This window comes from Bombus vancouverensis, chromosome 2 (genome assembly GCF_051014615.1).
Source record: "Bombus vancouverensis nearcticus chromosome 2, iyBomVanc1_principal, whole genome shotgun sequence".
NCBI classification, from domain to species: domain Eukaryota; kingdom Metazoa; phylum Arthropoda; class Insecta; order Hymenoptera; family Apidae; genus Bombus; species Bombus vancouverensis.
The window spans coordinates 17122511-17150049 of NC_134912.1; the positions used below are offsets into that span (position 1 = coordinate 17122511).

General features: G+C 39.0%; 2 protein-coding genes across 2 annotated transcripts in view; one reads left to right on the plus strand and one right to left on the minus strand.

Moving 5' to 3' along the window:
* The window catches only part of Dscam2 (Down syndrome cell adhesion molecule 2), a 49605-nt gene extending 24177 nt beyond the window's left edge, over positions 1-25428 (plus strand). Inside the window, exons 7-29 of the mRNA XM_033350650.2 lie at positions 3445-3589; positions 5670-5821; positions 6594-6866; positions 7179-7463; positions 12068-12187; positions 12658-12831; positions 12939-13089; positions 13424-13572; positions 13650-13781; positions 14008-14308; positions 14894-15072; positions 15151-15320; positions 15388-15526; positions 15663-15780; positions 15856-16307; positions 16384-16565; positions 16690-17083; positions 17337-17480; positions 17842-17994; positions 18740-18951; positions 19513-19666; positions 19733-19835; positions 20505-25428. Of these exons, the coding sequence (XP_033206541.2) occupies positions 3445-3589; positions 5670-5821; positions 6594-6866; positions 7179-7463; positions 12068-12187; positions 12658-12831; positions 12939-13089; positions 13424-13572; positions 13650-13781; positions 14008-14308; positions 14894-15072; positions 15151-15320; positions 15388-15526; positions 15663-15780; positions 15856-16307; positions 16384-16565; positions 16690-17083; positions 17337-17480; positions 17842-17994; positions 18740-18951; positions 19513-19666; positions 19733-19835; positions 20505-20757 (4535 nt within the window). The 3' untranslated portion in view covers positions 20758-25428. The remainder of the gene's footprint in view (positions 1-3444; positions 3590-5669; positions 5822-6593; positions 6867-7178; positions 7464-12067; positions 12188-12657; positions 12832-12938; positions 13090-13423; positions 13573-13649; positions 13782-14007; positions 14309-14893; positions 15073-15150; positions 15321-15387; positions 15527-15662; positions 15781-15855; positions 16308-16383; positions 16566-16689; positions 17084-17336; positions 17481-17841; positions 17995-18739; positions 18952-19512; positions 19667-19732; positions 19836-20504) is intronic.
* Positions 25429-25778: 350 nt separating this feature from the next.
* LOC117166574 (tropomyosin) lies at positions 25779-27369 on the minus strand. The gene is made up of 6 exons (XM_033350654.2): positions 27108-27369; positions 26810-26943; positions 26543-26731; positions 26376-26451; positions 26029-26161; positions 25779-25949 (listed from the first exon to the last, which is right to left on the minus strand). Exons 1-6 carry the CDS (start codon positions 27345-27347, stop codon positions 25867-25869), a joined length of 855 nt encoding a protein of 284 aa, XP_033206545.1. The 5' UTR covers positions 27348-27369; the 3' UTR covers positions 25779-25866.
* Positions 27370-27539: the final 170 nt, after the last annotated feature.

A 27539-nucleotide genomic window follows, 5' to 3' on the forward strand; every position in this document is an offset into this window, starting at 1 on the left:
CGAGTATAATACCAAATTGGCAGACTCGAACCAAGCTTGTAATCACGATTCCCCTCGCCGCTTACAAGCTTCCATCATTGCAAGTGTTCTGTTCATCGATCGTTGGAAATCGAGCCCCATTGCCCCCGAAATACTTTCACCCGATCGATGCCTGTGAGAATTGATCTCTCACCCGTTTTCGAGAACGCGACACGGTTACGTGTCAGAAGCGATGCAAGCGTAGCGCTCTCCAAAGTAGGTTCGCGTGATCGGTAGTGAACGTTACCGATCGTATTACCAGGAACTCGATTATCATGAAAAGAGCATGTCAACCACGTGGACCGTTACGTCGAGAGAACAGAGATCTCCGCTTTGAAGTGGAGGAGGCTTCTTTTACGCCGCTTTACCTCTTCCCATCCCTTTCGTTACCTCCTCCGTACTCGCCACTATTACCACTGTCAACCCTCTTTCCCCTCTACTCTTTGGTAACCACCACGAAGCGTCTCTTTCTCTGTCTATCTCTCTCTATCTCTCCTTCCTCTGCCTCTCTCCTTCCTTCTTTCTCTGGACCGTTTGCCCTATATCTGGACCGCCCACCTATGGATGAGGAGTAGCGCATGAAAGAGGAACATGCCGTTGGCGAGGGACGCGGAGGAAACCAGCCAGAGGAGAGCCTTTGAAACAACAATGAAGTTAGCGTCTCTCGCTCGTCAGCGTCGGTAATGCACGGAATTTACGTCAAAGGGAATTCGAGCAAGCCATACACCCGTGGTAAGGACCTACCGTGGTCTGGACACAGTGCAACAGAGAGAGAGACCAAAATATATATATATCCAAGGAGGAGTTTGGAGAGACAGGAAGAGAGAGAGGAGAGGATTACCGGTTCGTTACAATTTTACGACTAGGAAAAATGTAGGAATAAAAGGGAGAGAGATGACTTGCCTGTGATGCCACGAGCCAAGAGGCTAGTGGAAAAAAGTCGTTTAGTTGACGAGCTGGAACCAAATGGAGACCAATCGCGTTCCGATCGAACGCCTGGTAACCTACGAACCGCTTTTCTCGACTTCGACTGGAACACTCTCGTGGTTCTTCTAATTTCTTCCCGCCTTCGTGGTGATGTAAAGAAAGAAATAGAAGGCCGAGTTTGCGCATATAAAAAGTACGATCGCAAGAGCACTAAGCTATTACTTTCCCTGTGAAAATTATGAACTATAGTGCATTATGAAATTTCGCGTGGATGCGGTTACGCCAGGCTGCCTCGTATTTTGTCGAGCCGCGTGAATGAAGATTCACGGCCTCGTGAATACACTTCGACGAAGCTGTAACGTCGAGAACTGGAACATTTTTTTCCTCGCTGAAATTTGTTCGCCTTTCTCAAAATTCTTTCATACTGTGAGATACAGGAAAAAGAGATTTCTATGGATGTGATGTTGGAAACGTTTAATTAATGTAATAAACGTTGTTACGAATTAGTACGAAGCAAAGCTGTAACTTATTTAAACTTGTGTGTAATGTATAATTAGAGCGTGCATATTTATACATTGAGATAGAAAAATATATAGAGTGTACACGATATGTATAGAAGCGTACAAAGTATTCAACGTAAAATAGCCGTTATGATGTACAATAAATAAATGAGTTTAGAATCCACTTCTTTATTTATGTTCGTAAAGATAACAGTTTCCTAAAAAATTCACAGTTACATTGATTAATTCTATGGACATTTTTAAATGACCCATAGTTCCAACTAGCAAAAGCTTTCGATGCTCGCGCATTATTCCTTTGTATCCTTTTCCAATTTCACATCATTTATGTTTGTACGTATCTGTTTCATATACATATATTTTATTCACTTTTATTTAACATCTATTTTAATTCTCATTCGGTGATTAGCAGTTAACCTCAGAACGCTACATTTATAGCATCTTCTTCCTCGTTTTGCATCCCGATCTTTTTCTGTGTATACTAAAATATTGTAGCGGTATGCTCCATACAGTTGTATATTATAAATTATTATAAATTGATACTACTATGAACCATTTTCAGGACCATTTAAGCCTAAAACTTACTTACCGCTCATAATAAACAGACCGTTCGACGCTCGAAAGCTCTACATTTTCCAACTAGCACATGACGTTTCGACACTCGCCTCGCGACTTCCCTGCTTCCTTCACGATTCTCCCAAGGCAGACAGACTGAATAAACATCAGGTAGAAATTCTGTTTTATTGAAACCAGCGGACGAAGTGTCGCGGTTTCCCGACTACGTATTGACGATCGCTCGAAGGCATCGAGACGAGATTCATCAATTTCCACACGGATCCGCGAGCATCGTCTCTACTTCCTGCTTGTATTCATCGTAGACAAAAGTGTTTTAGTCATCTGTTCCTCCTTCTCTCTCTCTCTCTTTCTCTCTCTCTCTCTCTCTCTCTCTCTCTCTCTCTGTATTTCTATCTTCTTATCTATCTACGTATCTATCCACCCGCTTGTCTCTTCGTTTCTAGACGACGGAACTGTCTTTTGTAACGGGACGCTCGAGCATTTTTAATGACGAAGAAATCGACACTTTTAATTATGGAAAGTCTCTCATCCTGCGAGCTCCGTCCCTCGGCGTCGACCGAGAGAGACTCGACTTCGATCTTGGACTTTCCCAGTTCTTCTTTGCCTTTCCACTACCTCTACTTTCTATCCTCTACCCTTCTTTCTTTTTTTCTCCGTTTCATCCTTCCTAGGCCCCTTTCCATCGGTCGTCGTGTCGTCGAGATAGAAACATCGAGAGAGAAAAATATTCTGACGCGCTTCCGTCGCAGCGAGCCCATTGTCTTTCGTTTTCTATCGCGATGCACGGGAGACAGTCAGTCAGCCAGCCAGCCAGCCAGCCAGGCAGGCAGGCAGGCAGGCAGGCAGGCAGGCGTGGCGGCTTTCAGAATCAAGAATCCGTCGTGGTCTTTCACGCTCTTGCCTCTTGTTCTTTCTTCTTCCCCGAGCAAACGGGGATTTCTACTTCTCCCGTTATCTGCTATCCAATTCAACCCTTACCTGCTGCTCCCTAACCTTCCCTCGTATTGTTTTTAACGAGATGGATCCGATCGCGTCGCGGTCATTTACGAATCGAATGGCTATTCTCTGGTCGAGCTGACTCGATCTTTCTTCTTCTGCTTTCCGTTCCGCCTTTCTCCATCCTCTTTTTGAATCGACCGATAGAAACGGAGAGACTTCACCGCGATCGAAAGTCCAATCTGTGTCGAGTAGCAACGTTAAAAAAAAAAGAATTTCTCTTGCTCTGTGCTCGGTATTTCTTTCGATATTTCTCTGGCCGTTTCATAACCGCGTGTGCTTCAAATGCTTCTTTGAAGTCGTATAAAAACGCGAGCAAAGTGCGAGGGTAGTTGGGAAGGGGAAGAATGTTAAAAACGAAGGATACCGAGAAATATATGTGTCCTGGTCTTGTTTTCTTTGTTCGCAGACGCACCACCGATGCTGCTTTATTCGTTTATCGAACAAACGTTGCAACCGGGCCCGGCTGTATCCTTAAAGTGCTCCGCTGCTGGGAATCCAACACCGCAGGTCTCCTGGGCCTTGGACGGCTTTCCTCTGCCAACCAACGGAAGGTAGGCTTCATTTAATTGTACGTAACCAAATACCTGTGTATTCAACGTAATACAAGGTATAATTGGTCGTTAATTGTTGCATATATCGATTAGACGCTGCAAAGCAAATTATAGATTACTTAATCAATTCGATCCGGATATAGAATCGTGTGAGAGGTTGTGTAAAGACTGAAATGTACATTTTGCTCGTATGGTTTTTAATTTAACTTATCTAACTTTAACAATCATATAATCGTTTTTTGATCAAGAAATAAATAAAAAATGATAGATTTATCAAACATCAAATTTAATTTTGTTATATTAATAATAGTAACGAATCGACAAATTATAGGTTGCAGGTTATGACAAGAGTTATATAAATACATTTTGTTAAATTAATAGATAGAAAAGAACCAAGAAACGAGTAATTTTACTCCAAGTATTCAGGGTTGTTACATTAAGTATCGAACTTAATTTGATTTATTACCTGTTGCAAGTTATCAAGCTCGTCTTGCGTAGTGATTTATCAACTAACAATATTCCATCTTGTTAAATCTTTCCTATTTCTTACAACTACCGGCCGTTTAATCTTAAAACATGCCAACTAGCTGATTAATTTGGTGACACGTTCGTGTCAAATTATGCGATACTCCGACGAGATATTTTATCCGATTAAATTTCTTTCATTTCTATAACTGTCTGCTTAATATTGATCGTTTAATTTTTAACTATTTCCGCTAGTCGGTTAATTTGTCACGTACCCGTGCTAAATCTCAATTCAACGATACTCAACGTGACAACCATTACTTCCGCATACGACTGATAAAATACGCTACTGCTTCTTTGATCGTCGCATAAAGCATACGATCGTAACTCTGGAACAATTGTTTTAACGCGTGCTTGATGCCTCGTAATTAAAATGCAATCTCCTGGCGGCGATAGTCAAGAGGTCGCATCTGCAGCCAGGCCAATTTCAATTTCAAGTGCAATATCCCAGCAAGAAGCCGGGGAATATTTATTGCGACGACACGGGCCGTCATTCGTCGAGGATAGAGAAGGCAAAGGTACGAGAGGACGGACACGAGAGGATATGACGCGAGACCCTCGTAAGGTTTAACGACAGATCGACATAAAAGACGCTCTGTGATTCTTCTCCTGTGCCACTTCGTTGTTGTACCGCCTCGTTCTCGGCCATTTCTTTCCCCTTTCCGTGAAAAGCCATCCTATACGATCGTCAGCTTCGAGCGAAACGCGTGCAATTCGCTTCTCGTCGCACAAACTGTTGCCCGCGATTCTCGGTACACGTGAAATTAGCAATTTCATTGAAATCGGGCCGCTTTGGTCGAGAACGCGCATTGCGACGCGGTAATTGAAAAGTGGTCTCTCTGCACTGTATTGAAAGTAGGAAGTTACTGTGTTCCCTCCCCCATCAAAGTTAATCGTTAATTGAAAAAAAACTTTGTTCATTAACTTGGAGGATTTTGCTGAAATTGCGTAGAGAGCTTTGCTCGTGAAATATAGCTTCAATTTGGAACGTTCTCGATGGAGATATTCGTTCGTCCTTTCGGAATTCTGCTAAATGATAATATAAGCTGGAAAAAAAGATTAACGAATGGCGTATGGTGGTACGAGTTTATAGGGATTTCTGAGATTTGTTTATTGCGTCGGTGATTATTTTGTCAATGAGAATTTTTACGGAAAAACTCTGTTTTTTACATACTGGTTTTACATGCTGTAGAGATTCGGTAGAACGCATGATCGTCCAAGGGTTAGGACAGATACGACTGAATGTATCCTATAAATATGTATCTAAGTGGTTCGTTGAAGTTAGTGAAAGGAAACAGAGAAAAAATATTGAGATATACATGGCGTTATCGAAAAAAATGCGAGACTGTATCAGTTATCTCGACATCAGTGCCAGATATCTACTGATTTTGAGGGCTATTTCTCTAGAGTTTTGCGCATTTCTCTGCCAACTTTCGTCTATCTGTAAATATTATGTCAGAAATAATTTATAAATTATATTAGAAATATTATATTAGAAATAATTTAGAAATAATTTACGGTTCATTAAAGGAGAATTTGTTATCCATGTCCGAAGGTTCGTTATCGGTCAATACGTGACAGTTCACGGCGATGTTATATCGCACGTCAATATCAGTCATGTGATGGTGGAGGATGGAGGAGAATATTCTTGCACAGCTGAAAATCGAGCAGGGAAAGTCACTCACGCTGCACGCCTCAACGTTTACGGTAAATTTCATGCTAAATCCGGTGACCGAACTTCGTGAATAATGTTTAGCAAATTGATGTCCTGTTAGAGTTTGTCCAATTTATGGTTTACGTTTGAGCTTTGATTTCTGACTCTATGACGCCCTTCGCAGCTGAAAATTATTTAAATAAAATGGAAATAAGTTACACGAGTAAATAGAGCCACGTAAAATGGTTAAAATACGTCACTGCGTTATCAGCTATGAACGAATAAGTAGCATTACCGCGTATGATGTTAGGCCGTTTGCTCATGCGTTCAGTTGAATATTTCATTTATTCGAAGTAACAAAATTTTGTCATTCTTTGCTATTCATACATTCTGTGCGAAATTTGCATTTGATTTTATGTTTTCATGCAAAATTTTGTTGTCGACGAGAGAATTTTATTCCAGCAGTGTAAAAGTAGTACTACCATGTTCATAGTCAGACCAATTCCACTTCTTACTGCAATGATAACACACATCTTTCGAAGTTATCTAGCTACGAAATTTCGTATATTCCTGCAGTAAGAAAATCTTTCATTCTGACTTGTAGAAGAAGCTTCGGGTAAAATTTTCAAAAAGGTTGCAAAGTTAAAACATTCATAATTTTTAATTTATAAGCTCCGACTCTAAGATTTCAGAATTGCATAAATAAATATTTCCAATTTATTGGATCAGATTGTAATTATTTTAAATCAGCCAAACTACCGATAAATTACTTTTCTTCCATAATCCATAAATCTTAATATATTAATCGCTGGATTTTCCCTTCAGGTCTTCCATACATTCGACTAATTCCAAAGGTAACTGCCGTCGCCGGCGAAACTCTTCGCTTGAAGTGTCCAGTGGCTGGCTACCCGATCGAGGAAATCAAGTGGGAGCGGGCAAATCGCGAATTACCAGACGATCTCCGGCAGAAAGTGCTTAAGGACGGCACTTTGGTCATCACGAGCGTACAGAAGAAGGGCGACGCAGGGGTGTACACGTGTTCAGCAAGGAACAAACAAGGACACAACGCGAGAAGATCTGGAGACGTCGCAGTGATCGGTAAGGCATTTCGTTCGTGCCACTATCGTACGATTGTTACAGGTGTTTCGATGCCGAGAAGACGATACCAAGTCTTAACTATTGCCTCGTGGCAAAGACGAAGACCTAAATCGAATATGCTTCGAAAAAAATGATTACTACGATCAACAGTAAGATGGAAGAACCGCCAAAAAAAAAAAAGAAAAAATGAGAAAAAGAAGAAGATAATTTCTAGGATTCCACGATGAGCAGCGAAGGATTTCCAGATGCGACGTGTTTATCTTCGTCTATGCTTCTCGAGTTCACGAGGTGTCGTTGTTGTTATTATTCCAGTTCCTCCCAAAATTAGCCCATTCACGGCAGATCGTGATCTTCATCTCGGCGAAAGAACTACGTTGACTTGCTCGGTGACAAGAGGCGATCTGCCGCTCTCGATCTCCTGGCTCAAGGACGGACGATCTATGGGACCGTCGGAACGAGTCAGTGTCACCAATATGGACCAGTACAATAGCATACTGATGATTGAAAGTTTATCTCCAGATCACAACGGCAACTACTCGTGCGTGGCCCGTAATCTGGCCGCAGAGGTATCACACACGCAGCGGCTTGTGGTTCATGGTAATCCTCCTCTAGGCCCCCTTCATTTTTGCCCGACGACCGCCTGACCGCCCGAAATCCGTACGAGTGCCGATCGCGTGAGTGCGTACACGGTTGCCCACACTCGCGAATGAACCGCGTGAGGATCTCGAAGTGCTGTTCTCTTTCTCTTGCGCCTCCGTGGAAGTCATAGCGAGTACAAAACATTTTCCACAGTCTCTATTCGCACACGTTTCTTCGTTCTCGCTTCATCTGAAAATTTCGATGTGTGTTAGTGCTGTCTCACCGCTGTAAATAGCTTTCAACGTGAACCGATACAATGAAGATGCGTGATCACACAGCTCGTTAAATTCTTACGCGTTCATTCGAGAAGGAGTCTTTTTTTATCTGATATAAAGCCATCGGACGTCATTCAGGAACGTAGAGACCTGATGACGGGTACTTAATGACGGCTCACGCTTAGCGTGGCTCATCCTCCTGCACGAGACCTGCCATTATCACATCCTATGTTTTCTCCTCCGTCCTTGTCTCGACTCTTCGAAAAGAGATTTTACATTTGGATAAAAATTAACAACATAAGTTATACGTACGAATATAAATTTGTGTAAAGTATTTTCTAACAAAAATCTGTTATCTGTATGAAACTGAATTTTCGAAGAGTCGGCGAATGCTAGCTCTTGCGTTGGGAACGACCGTATGCAGCGTGAGTGTGCGATGCCAAGTTATAAGTGTACAAGGTGTTGTAGGGCGGCAGGGGCAGGTCCGCGGCGGGGCCACCCTCTCTCTCCTCTACATTGCTACGTTACTATACTGCCTCTATTGTACATATTCTACATATATATATATACATATTATATTCTATATATATATCTATACATATACATGGACGTACTACTGTCTATATATATAATATATATGAACATACCGCTACTATATTAAAGAAAAACATCTATATATATATTTATACATATATATATAAAGAACACATGTACCTGGTACAAAAAAAAGGTTCTTGCGTTTTTTTTGGTGCCATCTTTTTCTCGCTCTCACGTATGGTTCTCTCTTCTCTCTTGACCTTTTCCAGTACCCCCTATTATTGAGCCATTTACGTTTCAAGAGGGACTATCCGAGGGGATGCGGACGCGGACGGTGTGCGGGGTCGCGGCGGGTGACCCACCCTTAACTATATCCTGGCTAAAAGACGGCCAAAGTCCTTTCCCTTTGCCGCCGAATCTCGCCTCCGTCGCAAACATCTCCCAACTGGATCCTTATTCGAGTCTCCTCAGTATAACAAACCTCGCGGCCGAGCACTCCGGCGACTATACCTGCGTCGCCGCGAACCCCGCCGCCGAGGTCAGGTACACGGCCAAGCTACAGGTAAAAGGTAACTAGATGATCGGCGACCTTTTCCATCATCATCCCAAAACTTCCAATTTTGATCTTATACCGGCATTTCCCATCGATCTCGACGGAAATATCTGTAATATCTTTTATCCCTTTACATATACGCGCCATGAAATTATCTTCTTATTCTTCTTTCGAAGAATTTTTCATTCGCTGACTTTTGTTTCTTTCGCTCCTTAAATCCCAGGTAATTGTGGTTTGTTCCCAGTAAGCTAATACGTTCCTTTCGTTGTTCTTGTTTCTTATTTTCCTTAGGTTAATGTAATATTTTTAGTATATGGTCCCAAATAAAATTCGTACTTGTTACTTTGCTTTTTGTTGGTAAGATTTTTAGACAATTAAATTTGCTGTAAGAGTTTTGTACGTATCTATTTGAAGTTCGTATTCGTCGTTTGGTTTTTGGTAGACGTTTGACAAAGTGAAGCTGCACATTTAGTAGATGCACCTGAATATTTTTTACCAATCGGAGATTACATATCTATTTTGATCGATATAAAGAGAATTTTTAATATCTGCTAAACAGATAAATAGAGTAACTCAGTGAGAAATACATATATTCTGCGAAAGAAATAACGTCGAGGTCGAGACCAACTTTTGTCCCGATCCCAACTGTACATCCGGAGAGATTCACCAGATCCATCTCTATCCAAATCGCCATAATCTATAGTCCATATTTAACGTCCATAACGATCGAATCACGTCATAACGCTTTACTAATTCGATCCCTGCATAACCATCGTTAATCGTCGTAGTGTTCTCGCACGGATTAAAGACAAACCATTAAAACCAATAATTCTGTTACATATAGCAATACACGTTACTGTGGCCTGTTCGATTTACCAAGAATACAGAGTCTATTCGTAGCGAGATCACGCACGTTTCATCATTGAACCCTCTTGAATCATCGAGTCCGTCCTGTTCTCCTAGAAATCCAAAGAAATCTCCTTGTTCCCTCAGACACAGTGTGTATTACATTTACGTTGCTTTGGCTCTCTGGGAATGCGTCGGTATCTCGTGGACCCCCGAGGTTTGCTTGACTTGACCGAATAATAAAGGTAACAGTTTGCACCTTTCCTTATTTTTACTCGTTTCTTTAAAACGGAGCAACCAACCAACCAAGCAAAACTATAAAAAAAATGATAATGGCGATGTGTACGAACAAAAATAAAACTCTCTTCTGGCCTGCGTGCGTGCGTGTATGTGAGCATCATACACACTTTATTTGCATGTTCTCTTTTTACTATTGACATAGCTGTCGTTTTTTCTGTCTGCATATACATATATTTATATATACATATACCTTACGTGTTTGTGTACATATATTATTATTATTACTTCTATATATATATATATATATTTTAAGTGTTTTCTGATTAACCGAGTACGAGCACGTGCCACTCTGCTCACGATCAAAAATCTTCACAGAACCTATGCGCTGTGGCTCTCCTTTGGGCTCGTTGGAAGGCAACCTTTTTTCATTACACTTCTGCATGCTTTTCTCACTGTCTTTTCTATCTCTCTGTCACGCTCTTTTTTATCTTTCCTTCGCGGTCGCGAAATACACGGGGCACGAGTCGCAACGAACTCGAATTAGTTTCATCTGACCGTACGCGAAACGAGAATGGATAATACGGCAAATATATAGATACTCGCACACAAAGTGCTGCGCTATGTGAACGTATCCGCACGAATGAAACGTCAATATAGATACATTGCATGCCGCAATGTCGAAAGTAAAGGAACACGCGCCCCATGTGTTTCCAACGCGAATTTTCCGGTAATGTAGGCTAGTAGTACGTATTTATTATTAATTAAATTCGTATTCGTCGAACTAGTCGTTAGAAGCGGGTACTTGATATATCTATATATACATATATATATTATTATTCGCCTATCCACGATATATATCTTTCGGTTTTCCGCCGACATGCTCTCATCCAAGAACCTCACATTTCCTGCCCAATTGCGCCTTTTCTTCTTCCGAGAGTTCTACTTGTTTCACGCCACAATTGAACGAGTATCTTATATATTTAATAACACGTTATACACACAATCTTTACATACATTTGGTCTACATACACATATATATATATTTATATATATATTATATTGTCGCACGCGTTAATGCGTGGCCGGTATTTGCCGTCTTGTAAAACGTTGGAACTCCCACTCACAGTATCTCGCTTGTGCAGCGTTTTTCACCACCGTAAAAAGTAGAACCCGCCAAACAGTACACCCAAAAATACAGTAAACCTCAAACTCTCGACACTGGTCGATGCGCGGCGTACCGTCACGGATCATTTATACCGTTTTGGAAACTCACTCATATCCGGTGTTTGTCGCAATTTAGACGATGCACACATTTAGTGGCGATTTCGTTTGAGCCGTAGCTAGATATACAGAGATCTCAGATAGATGCTTCATACTGCACTGTGTACCTCATTCTCTTTTTTTTTCTCTCTCTCTCTCTCTCTAATTTTTTCTTCTTTTTTTTTTGTTTTCTTTTCGTCTGTCTCCTTTTTGGGCTACGTATGTACGTTGATGGTGTATCGATCGAACCGCTTTACATTGATGATCCTTTAGTAGAAGCAGAGAAACAAGTCCAGTCGTTTATTTGTTCCAAGCGATCCAAGAGAATCGGTCGAAGGCTTGTACGTCGCGGACGTCTCGCATCGACAGTTAAAAACCCCACTTCCATACTAAACCTCACCTACGAACCTTCATTCACTCTATCTCTTAATGTCTCTGCCACTTTTTCATTATGTAAATTTACCATTTTTTCCACCATTATTACGGAAATTCGAGATTTTGTCAAAATTTGTTTAGTCGCGTGTCGAATCTTTTCGCGGCTTGTTTTTCCGATACTGAACGATCGACTTCTCAGATAAATCGTTTTCGGATAGATTCGAAGTCGAAAAGAAAAATAAAGAGTAGAACGAAAAAAAGGAACGATCGTTTCTCGTCGACGACAGGCGCCGTCGTTCTGCGTTCTCCTCGTACTTTCACTTTTGTACAGTGTATCTTTCTCGTTTTGTACATATGTATCTGGATACTGCGTTTACGACGATATAGCGCCATACCGTCGACGAGCTCGTCCTTTGACCGCGCTTTTCACGACTCTCTCACGACGTACCTGTCTCTAAATCGCTAACGACCAGTAAAAATAACGTACACGGAAGTATCACAACGACTTGTCTAAAGCTGTCCGCTCTGGTTTTCAGTACCTCCGCGATGGATCGTGGAACCAGCGGACGTGAGCGTCGAAAGAAACAAGCACGTCGCTTTGCACTGCCAAGCGCAGGGCGTGCCTACACCTACTATCGTTTGGAAAAAGGCCACGGGTAAGAAATTTGCTACGTTAATCCATTAAGGGCTGACAATATTTCATTTGTAATTTTTTTCAAGTCGATTTACATAATTGGATCTTATTGTTAACATCGTAGCGATAAGAAGAAATTTCAAGAATTTATTTAATATTTTTTTTTTTTTTTTTTTTTAGCATTGTTCACTATTCTCTCAACTTTAGATAGCTGATTCTACGATGTTATAAAGTTTAAAGAAATCTGTAAAGTTTAAAGCGCTTATTTATATCTTATCGGAAGTGCTTTTTGTTTCTGATTTGCATAATGAACTTGTATAAAGCATTGAGTTGTTGGAAAAGTTCGTACCATTTTTATTATGAATTTCTATCAAAAGACATCGAATAAACGTTGCTCTTGGTTGGATAATAAAGGGAATTAAGAAAGAAAAAAAACGTCTAAAATTCGTTGATAAAATAGATTTGATATATCTCATTATCTGAACAAAATAGGAAGCAAATCCGGTGAATACGAGGAGTTGCGGGAAAGAGCGTACACGAAAATCCTCAGTAATGGTACGTTGCTGTTGCAACACGTGAAAGAAGACAGAGAAGGATTTTACCTCTGTCAAGCGAGCAATGGCATTGGGAGTGGTATCGGCAAAGTAGTTCAGCTAAAAGTAAACTGTAAGTACCTTTGTGTTGAACGTATAAATCGAATAATCATATAATAAATTGTATATCAGTAAAATCAACGTAAAACGCATTATGTTCTCGTTTTGATGTCTCGGTAGCTTCCCCATACTTCGCTGCACCATCGAGGCTCGTCACCGTGAAGAAGGGTGACACAGCAACTTTGCATTGCGAGGTACACGGCGACACACCGGTCTCCGTCACCTGGTTGAAAGGAGGAAAAATTGAGTTAAATCCCTCGACGAACTATCGGTAAAGCTGGGATTAGCTTGAATACTGTCGAATGAAACTCTTTGATATATTGCTAGGAACTTATATTTTTAAACGCGTGATAGAAAAAAGTTGTTTCAAAGTTTTATTAACTTTTAATTAAATTTTGATCAATTTTTTTTATTTGTTCCTGTATGAGATGATTCGTCATTTGTTGGCGAGTGTTTTGTATAAGACGAATATGTACATACACGAGTGTTTATATTAGAAAGAATTTTAATTCATAGAAGTTGCGTTCCAATTGTTTTTCTGTTAGATATTAATTATACATAGGATTATGACTAAATTTTTTACGGTTGCCTTATCATGTGTGAAGAGTTACGGTGAAACGAGAGGTAACACCGGATGGTGTGATTGCACAATTACAAATTTCTTCGGCGGAAGCCTCAGACAGTGGCGCGTACTTTTGTCAAGCAAGCAATCTGTATGGTCGTGATCAACAGTTAGTGCAACTCCTCGTACAAGGTATAATTTCATCGATGAAAATAGATATAACTAAACAAATATTCGTTTAAAGAACGATCGATTTCATTCTAATTTAGAGCCACCACAGCCGCCAAGTTCTTTAGAAACTGCCATGGTTGCCAGCCGAAGCATTAACGTTAAATGGCAACATAAATCACAAGACACCAGTGAAGTGACTAAATATATTCTCCAATATAAAGAAGGCGATGGTGAATATTTTTCAATTATTTAAAGAAAATATATCATAGTAAAAAAATAAAAAAATCTAATAATAAAATATTTATCATTATTGTCATTCTAGATCACATTGCTCGTTGTAACGTTTAGTAGATCAAGCAAATTTTGATTCATAATTGATCAAAATTTGAATTTGCATAAACACTCCGAGTCTAGTGATATGTATCAACATTTATTGAATAAATTGTATTAAAACAGCTGGAATGTGGCAACAACAAGAATTCACCGGGCCGCCTCTTTCGTATGCAGCTCTAATAGACGAATTAAAACCGGCAACTAGATACACTATACGCGTAATAGCCGAAGGACCAGCGGGTAGATCAGTGCCCTCGGCAGAACTGATTGTCAGAACCGAGCCACAAAGACCGGCTGGACCCCCGATTAATCTTGAAGCTAGGGCTCTGTCCTCCTCTGAAATTTTAATTACTTGGTCGCCACCACTGCCTGAACTCCGACACGGTGACATTCAGGGATTCAATGTTGGCTACAGGGAAACAAGGTAGGAATATCGAAGCAGAGTAATCTGTCTTGTACAGTCGCTGTACTTTAAAATTCGTGCACAAAAGATGCAACTCTATAAGTAAACATTTTATGTTAGTAAAGTTTACATATATTTTATAATTTCGGAATTATGAAAAATGACCTATGTCTAATGAAAATCAACCGGTTCTATAAAAACTTTCTTATGGGGTCCAGTACTTCATGATTTAGTTAGATATAACTCTCCTGCAATGTAATAATTACAAATACGCTCATCGAAGTAATATGATGAATATTTTGTTTAAAAGAATCTATATTGAACAGAAATTAAAGATACTAGAAATGTTCTTAAATAAAATTTTTGTCAGGTGCCACACTTCATTTTCATAGTGTTAAATTTTTGTAGTTGTATAAAAGTACCATCAAATTTAATATGCTTAATATATTTGGACTTAATTAATTAGAATATAAATGCTGTAATAAATACAATGGTGTGCAAATCCTTTTTGTCACCACTACATTTCAATTCTAATTATACAAATGTTTTGAAGCACATTGAACTATTCAAGTTCAGAACTCCATTACGCTAGCAATCTTCTTTCAGCTCGGCGAATCCCTCGTATAACTTCAGCTCTGTGTCCGGAGACGGAGAAGAAGGGGGTGCAGAACTTCGTCTAACAGGCCTTCGACCCTATACAAAGTACACTTTAGTGGTTCAAGCGTATAATCAAGTTGGATCTGGTCCACTTTCCGAACCTTTGTTCACACAGACAATGGAAGATGGTAAATGATATTTTTTAAGATGTCAAATAATTGTGTATTTCGAAAAGTATATTTAATTACATAAATTAATTTATTTAGTGCCCAGTATGCCACCCGAAGATGTAAGATGCGCTGCGTTAACTTCACAATCACTTCAAGTATCTTGGCAGCCACCACCTAATACGCACAGCAATGGTATTATTCAGGGATACAAGTTACATTATGAACCTATCCTGGCGGATATGTGGCGCAGTGTCGATGAAATGGAAGTAAGCATAATATGTTTTTTACTTAGACAGATTTAAACTGAGATTCTTCAACGTCACATTGTTTTAGGTTCGTAAGACTAACGTTTTAACCATTATTCTTACGGGTCTGAGGAAATATACAAATTATACCATTCAAGTATTAGCTTTTACAAGAGTTGGAGATGGAGTACCTACAACAGTAACTTACTGCCAAACGGAAGAGGATGGTAATTTTTGTCAAACTAATTGAAAGTTTACGCAATTGTAGAAGTATCTCTAGTAAATAACTTGAAACTTGAAACAACTTGAAATAATCTTATAAGTAGAAATGTAATAATCGCAGTATTTTTAATTTATCCACAGTGCCAGGCAGTCCAGCGGATATAAAAGTGGTGGTAAGCTCACCGCAGGCACTTTTTATTTCTTGGCTCCCACCCTTAGAACCAAATGGAATTATTACAAAATATAATCTGTATACGAGGTAAAAACAACCACACCAAAATCGTTACATAAATTTCTATTTAGTTTTATTACTATAAAAATATAAATGCTATAGGGTCGTAGATGGCCGAGAGGAACTTAATCATGGTAAAAGAACACTGCCAGCAACAAGCACTTATTTCGAAGCGACTGATTTACAACAACACGTAGAATATCAATTTTGGGTGACTGGTAGCACCCGTGTAGGCGAAGGTCAAAGTTCCAGAGTAGCCGCACAGGTTCCAACAAATCGTGTACCAGCGAGGATTACGTCTTTTGGAGGCCACGTAGTGCGACCATGGAGAGGATCTGCTACGTTGGCTTGCAACGCAGTTGGCGACCCTACTAGAGAGTGGTATAAAGGACAATCCGAACAAATTCGTACTGACACAACCAGAAACATACAAATTTTACCGTCTGGAGAACTCGTGCTGTCGAATTTACAATCACAAGATGGTGGAAATTATACTTGTCAGGTGGAGAACGCTCAAGGCAGTGATAAGTTACATTATACTTTGACTGCACAGGGTAAGTTTTATTTTTGAAGGATAAATGGTTATTAATAGTTGAAGTTGTAAGAAGATTAATTGGAATTGTTTCACAGTACCGCCCAGTGCACCCGTTCTGTACGTAACGAGTTCCACATCAAGCAGTATTTTGTTGCACTGGAAACCTGGACACAATGGTGGTGCTTCACTCACAGGCTACACGTTACATTATCGAACGACACATGGAAATTTAGACGAGTTGCAACTATCTCGTCATGCCACAAGTCACGAATTAAAGGTATAATAGACATACATTTATTCTATATTCATATCTTTAACATAAACGATTTCCAAAGCGCAATGAAATGTTTCAAGAATATTTTATACTGAACGTATTACTGATATAATCTATTAATTTCCAGGGTCTCCTATGTGGTAACACATATCAACTATACTTGACATCTCACAACAAAATCGGGAGCAGTCCATCGTCACCAGTCCTCTCAGTTCGAACACAGGGACAGGCACCAGGAATACCACCAGCTGCAGCTTTTCTCAGTCCAAACTCGACCACATTAGTCCTCCGACTTCACGTGTGGCCAGATAATGGCTGTCCGATTCTTTTCTTCGTGATTCAATACAGACCCATAAACGAATTTCATTGGACATTAGTCTCAAACAGCGTGAAAATGCAACGAAGATTTGTGGTGACAAATTTACAACCGAGTTCGGTTTACCAGCTGAAAGTTGAAGCCCACAATGTAGCTGGCAACAATCAAGCGGAGTTCACATTCGTAACATTGACAAAGGAAGGCGGTAAGCTTGATGATATAACTATTCTTCGTTCCAAACCAATTGATCATTAGAGCTGAATTCCAAAATTCGAATAATAAGCAACAAATTTATCATTTCTCAATTATCAAGAGCAGTTAATTTATAATGGACAAAGGATAGAGACATTTCACAGCTTCTAACAAATTTTGAAATAGAGCAAAACGAATCAATCTGGTGACAATATTCAAGTTGAAAGAATTATATCCAAAAGCACTGTGTTCCTGAAACCTTGCAGAACCGCCTCCTCCAGAACTGTCGAAACGTGGAATTGCTTCGTCCGTACCATTCTACGCTGATGTGAAAGTGATGCTGCCTCTGATCGTGGCCACTGTTGCCTTAGTTGTCGCTGTGGTCATCGTAGGTCTTCGCTGGCGAAACAGTAAGTTGTTCATTGTAAATTTCTATCAATTGTTGAACTTTAATATCTGAATGGTTTACCTACATCGCAGTTCACTCTGTATTTTTAATGTCATTCGCCATATTATTTTGAAATCGTTAAATTTAGAAAAATTAATTCCCTGTAGAGAAAATAAATAAATAAATTACTGTGATATTTGATTATCTATATTTTATAATAATGTTTCATCTTGCATATAACCCATGAGATGTTGATGTTCCACTTGGTGAAACTCACAATCAATGGATCATGAAACAATTTTGATCGGCGATAGATATATTGTAAATAAATCCTATTTATTCATACAGGGTACATACATATTTTATTTCTATTTATATATAAGGATATCTCGGAGACAGAATGCAGCGTCCCATGAAAGAGACCCAAGAGAATCAACAGAATGCCGAAACTCAAAGAGAGCGTTACTACGCGACGATTCACAAGGTGGCTTTACAACAAGCGGCGAATACGGGTGGAGGGCCCGACAAGATTCCAGGTGAACCTTTGTTACGATACGGACGACAGCCAGGTTTGGTACTATAATTGTTGTTCAGGTAAAAGAAAATCGCACGCGTAGCGCTGTTCAACCAAAGTGGGCAGACCCGTTAGCGTTCGATTGCAGTTCACAAAGCAAAGGTGGATTATTTTACATCTTCCTTTCATCACCATAGATCATCGTCTTTTTTCTTTTTACCCTTTATGCGACCGATCTTGAATGTTTCACTCGTGTTCCACTGCATATTTCATTCGACACTTCATCATGCATTGCTTCTGCCTTCATCGACCACCCTCTGTAACTTTTTAGAAACTGTATCACTTAGGATATCACTAAAATTTCTAAATTAATAGTGACGAGAACTCATTAGAGAGATTTGTAGTCAATTCTGTGTTTGTCAATTCTGCTCTCAGGAGAATATTATAAAAAAATGTATTCTGATATAAAAGAATATTATTGTAGTTACATTATTGGATATTTTATTCTATACATTCAAAAACATCTATTAACAGAATAAACCAAAAAATTCAGAGGTGCGTTTGATTGATGATGATAGTCTCGTGATATTCTCCTCAAGAAACCAGTTGCTTCTCAAGAATCATAGTTCACGTTAGAAATTGTAACAGAGAAATTACAAAATGAAAGTAAAATCATTCTATAGTAAAGCAGATAAAAATCGATTCTCACATAAAAAATTCATCCCAACGCGATTTGAAAGGTAGGCAATGCCTCTGGTGGGTTACAGAGACAGCGGAGGACATCTCGCCGTACGCTACGTTCCAGCTTTCGGAGGGTGGCGGGGGAAGCCTGGCAGGGTTGGGAGGGTTGGGAGGACTGGGAGGCGCGGCGGAAGCTTCAGCAGCCGGCCTCCACCCGAACAACACTCTGCTACACAGTTTCATGTATCACGAGCACGCCATGACCGAAGGGTGCGCAAGCCCTCCACCTGCCGCGACGGTAAGTTCACAGTTTAAATTAGTAGCTAATAGCTTAAGAATGTTAATATTTTATTAATTTATTGAGCACTAAATTCTTATTTTCCCATTAAATTATAATCTGTAATATATGCAACCATTAGTACCACCCCAGGGCTTACTACATTAATTGATCGATATATTCATTACATTAATTATAAATAACGTAACATTAATTACATATATTAATTCCTACATTAATCGCGATATTAATTGTTATGAGGTAACTATTGATTACTAGCATACATACATATGTATTAAACATATTGCAATTTCACATAGACATTTGTTTTGAATAAATTGGCCCTTCCACATCTTTTTCACGTATTAATTCATATTTTATATATTAGGGGAAATAAATAAGTTCTGTTCCTGTTATTATTTGTTCATAAAAAAAAGCAAGTAAAGTTTTATACAATTATTTCTACTTGATACGTTTTAATGTTAATGATATTTCTTAAAGTAGTGATTCATTTGTAAAATGTGATGAGAAGTCACAGGTTTTATATTTTTATTGGACCTACATATCGTGTTATATTCACAGAGCATGAAGAGCGTTTCTTCGAGGAGACGACAGCAGAGAAAGCAACAAACTCCGGGCGATGTCGAGACCGACGAGAGCGAGTCTGACCCGGATCAGTTGACGAGCTCTCGCACAGAGTCTTCCAACCAACTGGACGCGGGCAAACTCAAACACAGTATGCGTAATCATCCATCCAACTCCTTCATAAAATAATACCTTAGTAATAAAATTTTACTTCTAGTTCGGGCCGTTTCCGATTTCATTTATCACGGTACGTCGAGCACTTCTTCAGACATCTCGCCCATGTCAGAGCAGAAGTCACTTCCTCGAAGAGGACGATCTAGGTAATTGATAAATAATCTATCTTTCATTAATTTTTAATATTTTTATATTAAATACATTCATTAGTTAAATTATCATTCGTCTCATTCATAATTGATTCGTATTCGTAACACATCGTACAGAGCGTTTCTCCAGTAATTAATTTGATACATTGTTTTCTTTTTAAATTGTCACACACACAATACTCATGCAGAAAGATTTCAATATAACAATTACGCAGTTATAATGCAATGAATGAAATCAACATCATAGATAATAGAGGCAAAATGAGAAAAGTAAATTTATTAGAATATATATTCATTGACTTATAACATCGTTAAAAAATTTGCGATCATTATATTATAACAACTGAATAGTATACAATTAAGATCTAAAGGGTTAGTTTTTAATCAAACTTATCAAATCCCAAAATATTTTACGAAGTTTCAATCCCAAATGATACACGTAGAATACTCGCATAGCATATCACACGCGAAACTCGATCATAAAATAATGATGCAAATTTGATTTCCAAAAAAAGGCCATGTATCATGTTCATGTTCATAGATCATCCAATATTCATAAAACTCTCTGTACGGCCAAGATTCAGCCAACAATGTTGAAAAAAAAGCAAACTCATATATGTCATATTCTCACCCGTAGTAAGTTCATTTCTTTGGCTGTCCCGTAAGATGGCATGTTCCCAGCAGGAGCTCTCTACGCACATTATTACCGCCGATATCGGTCGCGGAGACCACATTCGTCGGAGGCAATCAGGGAAACGTAGTGCCAGGGAATGGCGACCGTTCCGACAGGCCAGAACTCAGCGAAGCTGAGTGCGATATCGACTCCTTGAAGAAGCTGAAACTCGGTCTGAGGAGCTCCCTATGGTCAAGGCCGAGTACCCAAAATAATCCTTCCTCCGATTACTCTATCGCCGTTTAATTCGTTCCACTCTCTTCCTCTGTGTGCCTCCTCTACTTCCCGTTATTGTCCGTGGTAGGCCAAGATATCTCTGTTCTCCCTCTCTTGATCCCATGGTCCAAAGAGTTAGATAAATGAAAAAAAAAATCCTTTTATCTGGTGTCTCGCCGGATGTTTCGACGTGGTTAGATTTAAAATGAAAAAGAAAAAAAAAAGTTGAAAGATAGGACTTGGTGACGCGTAAGTACGCGCGTCCGTTTCCCTTTTTCTCTCTGTCGATTATAGATGAAAATTAAATTATATTCGTTGCTGGGAATATCGGCAGATGAATCGCTCATAGATAACGGAGAGAGGCTAAATAAACGAAATATTAAAATAAATATCGTGAAATGAACTGTATCACGTGCATTGTTAACAAAAATAATTCGACTGACTCGTTATCTCTCGTTAATGGAACGTCGAACAAGTTATACAACTTTTTACCTTTCTCTTCTTTATCTATGACGCAACGAGATATTATATCCGTGCGTGCGTGTACGTAACGAGTGAATGGTCAAGAAGTTGAATGAGTTAATCGCGTGTAAGAGTGCGTGCCAAACGACAATTTGCTCAGACCGCTGCGACTCGTTTGCCGGCGGGCGACCCATTCGAGACCAAAGACTTAATCGTACGAACAGAGCACGGGAAAGTCCTTGGAGCACCAGCGAATCGTGGGAAACGATGGCGTCTTGTATTCGTGGAAATCTCGCGTTTCGATCTTTCTTCGAACGATGGACGATCGGCTTTGAACGTTCGTGCGGTTGACCGATTGGATATTCTAATGGTATAGACGAGTAGAAGTAATTATTAATAGAATAACGATGACAAAGAAGCGGTACAACACAATTGAAAAAACGTTTACTCGACGTCGATTAAATTGATCATTACGTAACTAATTGTCACGATCTAAACAACTTGTCTCCTCTCGATGCACACCGGGAGCATTTATTTTGGTCACGCTGGCCTACGCTGTCCGTTCTACGATTCTAGACAGGTCCGTCGTTATTTTTTGCAACTACGTTCTGCGTTCGTTTTTCTATCGACTTCTCCGGCGCAATCGATTCGATCATTATACAAACTGCAACTCTTGAGTTTTATGTTATGTTTTGTATATATGCGAAATGTTTTATTTTATGAGTCACAGTAGATGCTATATGTATTTCTCTGTTTCTAAAATATTCTTTTTCATCTATTTACGACGCTTAAAAATTCCTTAACACGGCTATATCAAAAAATTGACTCATCATCCCGTACTATCGTACCGATTAACTGACACTTTTCCTAAATATGAACCAAATATTAAATTTCGCAAACGATGATTAACATTAGAAATTAGTCATCTTGTTATCTTTCACTGTGTTAGCTAATCGCATCAACTATTTATTCTCATCAAATATTACAAATTTTACTGAATAATATGCTCCTCGAGCAACAACGAATCTCAACAAACGGTTCAAAGCTCGTGTAACGTTCGTTACCGAAAGAAGCGATTTTTTCAATTCGTAAGACTGATTTTCTTACTCTCCGTTCGATTGCGATTGTTCACGAGCTCGTATTCGATCTAATTTCAACGAACGAATCGCCGGACATCGTTTTCCACGTTCTCGATCCGTGCTCGCCTGTGTCCAGTTAAATACGTGCGCGTGGTATTAGAATCGGAATGAGAGTTATTAACCGAGAAGAAACCCGAAAGAGAGTGCCGATTCGGCGCGGTTTTACGCGAGCTAACGTAAAACTATTCGTGGTACGTTTTAGAAGACAACAATGAGACGCGTTTGTCCGTCTTCGAGACGGGCTCGTCGAAGGTTGGGCTCTGTTGCATTGTAAAGTTTATACGTACGTCTAAACACCGTTGATTACTTTAAGTCCGTTATTAAATCCTAAGACTTCTAAGTAAGGCATTATTTCCGCGTGCGGGCGGACCGCACGCTCCTCTCCCGCTCTGTAAATTTTTCGCCGTGCCGACAAAACGCTAGTCTAACATCGACAGCGACCATTTCGACTCTGGATCGTTCGTCGATTAAATACATCAACATCTCTCTTCGAATGTCGCGCACTTCGACCGAAAGACTCGCGAATCGTACTCAAATTATATTCGAGATCCAAACGGTCGTTATTTTCTGATTAAATAATAATCAAACTCGAATTAACCCATTAAGGTCCAACATTGCATTAACGCAATATGATAAGTAATATTTTCCATTTTTTTAATTTTATACACCCAATCGTCAATCGATTTTATATTATCAAAGCGTCTCTTTAGTTGGTTTTTTTTTTTAGATCAGATACGTATTCTTTCCATCAGTTTGGATATTACAACAGTATCGATTATCAGAACATTAGTCTTTTTAGGATAATATACAGGGTGTTTTGTTTAACTGGGGATGGTAAAATATCTTACGTAACATTATAATAAATTATATATACATATATATCGTTTGGACTTTAATGGGTTGGATGGCGAGTACGAAATAACAAATTGCACGCGAATACGTTCGTGTGGCATCGACGATGGCTCTTAAATGAGCAATCTGAAGAACCTGTTCTCACACAGATTTCGAGGTTTTTTCGGTAACGGTTGAAATAAAGAAAAAAAAAAAGAAAGAAGCATATCGATCTCGTTAAAATTGAAATCAAAGAACAAATGGAAAATAGAAACGTGGCGAAGCACCGCGGTCCGCGCGAGCCGCGACAAATTCGTACGTTCCCTCAGACTGATTTGAAAGTAAAAATAACGTTGCAATCCACGAGTTGCAAACACATACTACCACGACACTGCCATTCCGCAGACTAACTCGAATAGTGCCAAATCATGGCCAAACTTCCTACTTCCGGAAACAATAATTTTACAATTGCGATTTTTATCATTACCAGGTAGCAGGTTTTTCGAGATTTTTAGGATTTTAAAAACGAGCGGTTTTTTCGACGAACTTTATAATGAATTTTCAATCGTTTCCTTCGCGAAATTCCAACCTGAGTTCCAAGAGTGTGCGCGACACTGCGAAGACGAGGGCATATAGGTATACGTATATATATAAATTTATATAAATATATATATACATATGTACTTAAAAGCGCGTGTAAGCGTATACATTACGGTTCAACATACATGAATGTATATATCGAGAAGCACGTCAATCAAACTCGTAGAGTTCGATTAATTTGTTAGATCATTTTCGGGAAGCGGGTATCGTTTATCGCGACGATAATAACGTTTTTTGTACATTTTTGCTTATATCGCCGACCGACTGACGTCCGCTTAACCAGGACTCCGTATATTCGTCGATATGCCCGGATTCTTTTTCTATTCGATTGTTTTTTACTTCTGGGAATTTCTGGCTCCAGACAAAATAATCTTTCAAAATAATCATACCTATCGGAATCAATTTTTCGAGATTAAATGAACGCTTACCTTTTATTTTATCGATGTAGATAATATAGGTATTGTAAGGACTGACAGTTTAAAATACATACTTGAAAGTATTGATCTAGGATCTGGGGGGTGAGTTATGGATTCTGGCTTACTTTTAGAGCCACTATATATTGGGATGTAACAAACGGATTACTATAATTCGAATCATCGTATTGAAGTATCTAAAGAATTTATTGCAAGATTCAATAAGATTTTCTATACATCTTTGATTTTATTCGTCAATCGTTATTTATTAAGAATATCTGTTCGATGAAGAGCCAGAAATTCCTCGAACACACACGACTCTACTGCCAATTATTTCCTCCGCGTTAATCGTTGAGCCACGAACGATGCTTCCAACTGTACGTTTCAGTTAAAACGGTGACGTCACTTAAAACACCTCGAAATACACACAATCGCATTACACACGGGTACACGTTATGAAAAGTAACGCAAAAATCTAAAAAACAATAGCGATGGAAGTTCATCAACATCGACATAACAAATATAAGATTTTACGTCCTTCTGGAAAATCCAAGCTAGTCGTACAATTGTATCGTATAAGTACTATATTCTCAACACGTAAAATGTAAAACTAAAATGACGTAGCAAAAAACCTTTTAGCGAAAAATATCGATAATGATAAGCATCAGCTTTACAACGTCTAAAGTCTAAAAATTGATCAATGATGGACTTTGTATCGCTATATAGTTATCTAGATCTTTCGTGTATCTCTATAAAAATTCATCAAACTCCCCTTGGTCGTGATTCTTCATACGGAACTGTCTTTATTTCGATTGAGTATTTGAGATTACGTCACCGGTTTGACCGCGTTTGCGAATGAACGAAGGCGTGGGGAGTGAGCAAATCAAACGAACAATTATTACTGTAACTATACTACTAGCATCGTTGTAAAGAAAAAATAATAATAATAATAAAGAACTGAAAGAAAAGGTAAAGAAAGACGAGATGAAGGCGCGAATGTGAGGGTGTGTCTGCGTATCGAGATTCTATTCTTGAGTGGCATGGCTACGTGCGGAGGGACGTCGGAAAACCCCGTCGAAAAAGTCGCGATCTTTCTCCCTGTTTCAAACAATTGCGAAGCAAACGAAGCGACGTAACGTGACTATCAATGCCACGGTTGAAATTGTATTGGAGTCGGTGGTATGGCGTTTCGAAGCATTGTGTCGATCGTAGAATCGATAAAATAAATTGATATCCTGTAAAGTACTGTACGAAAATCACCTTTGTTGATTCTTTGCTTCACTCCTTGAAGATTTTAGATAAATGAATATTAATCTGTTAACCGGGGCAGACGAGTTGATTCGTCGCTTAATCATCGTCGATCTCTTGATCGTCAGAATTTCTTTATTTAGGGATTTTCTATTTTATCGTTTCGTTTTTATGAGAAATGAATTATGTTATATTTATATGTATAAAAAATAAAGCTGGCTTAATTCAAATTGATCTTTATTAAGCTTCGACTTTGAGATTACGAGAGTGTCTGATTAAAAAACGACTCGGTTAACGGATTAATTAATTAGCGAAGGTTACTTTACACTCTATGATTGAATTTAAATACGTGAATAAGTAAGTTCGAGCATGGCTTTTAATAGAAAAGATACAATATGGATACACTGGCGTAGAAAATAGCAGAGTTCGATATTACAAAAGTTTGACTAATATCCGGTGAGTTCAGCAAACGTGGAATCCATGTCGTCGCAGATGTATTTGTATTTCTCTTTCTCTCTGAATAAGAAGTCTGAAAAACAAAAGCGTGACAGTAAATACAGACAAGGGAGGTCTTCGCTAAAAAGTATGAAAAGAATTGTAAAAAATACCTTCTCTTGCATCCAACTCTTTCGAGAACACTTTAACCATCTTCTCCGCGATGATGGCTCTTTTTTCAGCAGCTTTCAATTTCACTTTCAACTCCTTCAGCTGTGTTTTAAATTCCTCTACCCTTTGATTAGCCTAAAAAATTTCCAAAATGGGAATTTTTTAACTAGCTATTAACTTCAATCTTTTGCACTTTGTTTCAGGATCTTTTAACCATCAAGAAGTTGATTATACGATATTATAGCGTCGATTAATAAATATATTTCTCAAATATAAAGAAGATACTTTATTGTTTCATATTGTTTTTAATAAATATTCAAAAAATATTTGATAAATAATATATTATTACCTTTTCTTCAGATACTTCCAAAGATTTCAATATGTTACCAACGATGAACAATTCGTCCTCTCGTTCCATTATCTTGCTGTGAATCATTGTACGAAATTACTTACGGTACATGGAACTAAAATTTGTAAAAAATTGTCATAAAATGATTTACGATTCGTCCTACATACGCCTCGCTCGATTTCACTCTTTCTTCAGCCGCTTCCAATTCATCTTCGACGAAAGCCAATTTCCTCGAGATCTCGTCCGATTTTGTATCAGCGTCTTCAGCGATCAACCTCGCCTCCTTCAACTGCGCCATCAGTTGATCCATCCTTTCCTCATCCTGCTTACTTCTGTTCTCCAAAACTTTGCAGATGCTAAAAGCAACAATTTACTACGAACAAAATCTCAAACGTTAATCAAATTCTTTTCGTCTTCTTTCACACAGGACAAACCGTTTCGCGTCTTCCGCGGTCTCCATCGCTTGTGCCAATTTTGCTTGAGCCGTCAAACGGCGTTCCTCCGATTTTTCCAAATTCTGCAAGCACTGCTGCATCTTTCTGTTCAGAACCGCCAACTCCGATTGCGTCTGTTGTCATTCGTAAAGATTATCTTTAATTATTCTTACGTTTCGTAAAAATGATCGTTATCCCAAAAATTAAAAATTAATTTTTATCAGAATAGAATTATTTTAATTTATAATATTTATGGAATGTATCGAAAGAAGATTTTATGTTTCTACAAATCACCAACCACGATATAAACTCTCTCTTTTTGCTCGAGATCTCTATTCGACTTTTCCAACTGAGCTTTGCTCAGTTCCAAGTCGCGTTCCATCTGCACCAGCTTCTTCGCCAGTTCCCGAACTTCGTCCTTCAGCTTTTCTTCTCGCCGATTCGCCTCCTTCGCCTGTTGATCGCATAGATCGGCCCTGTCCATCGCCAGATCCTTCTCGATTTTCAACGTTTGCAGGCGTTTCTTAATCGCGTTCATCACAACGACCGACGTTTCGACGCGAAGCTATATGGAAAATTCGATCAATAAATCTTTTATCAACGAAACTCTGTTTTCTTTTAATAAAATCTGGATCGTTCTTCGATAATGCAAAAACGTTAATATTCTACTATGAGTCATCTTAATTGATTAAAAGATTTTAATCAAGGTACGCACACTATTGATGTGCAA

Excerpts from the sequence above, each read along its gene's own strand:
- LOC117166574 (XM_033350654.2), bottom strand. The coding sequence starts at position 27,347 with ATGAACGCGATTAAGAAACGCCTGCAAACGTTGAAAATCGAGAAGGAT. Across the intron at positions 26,732-26,809 it reads ACCGCGGAAGACGCGAAACG|CATCTGCAAAGTTTTGGAGA; the intron begins GTTTGTCCTGTG and ends TGTTGCTTTTAG. Across the intron at positions 25,950-26,028 it reads AGAGTTGGATGCAAGAGAAG|ACTTCTTATTCAGAGAGAAA; the intron begins GTATTTTTTACA and ends TTTGTTTTTCAG.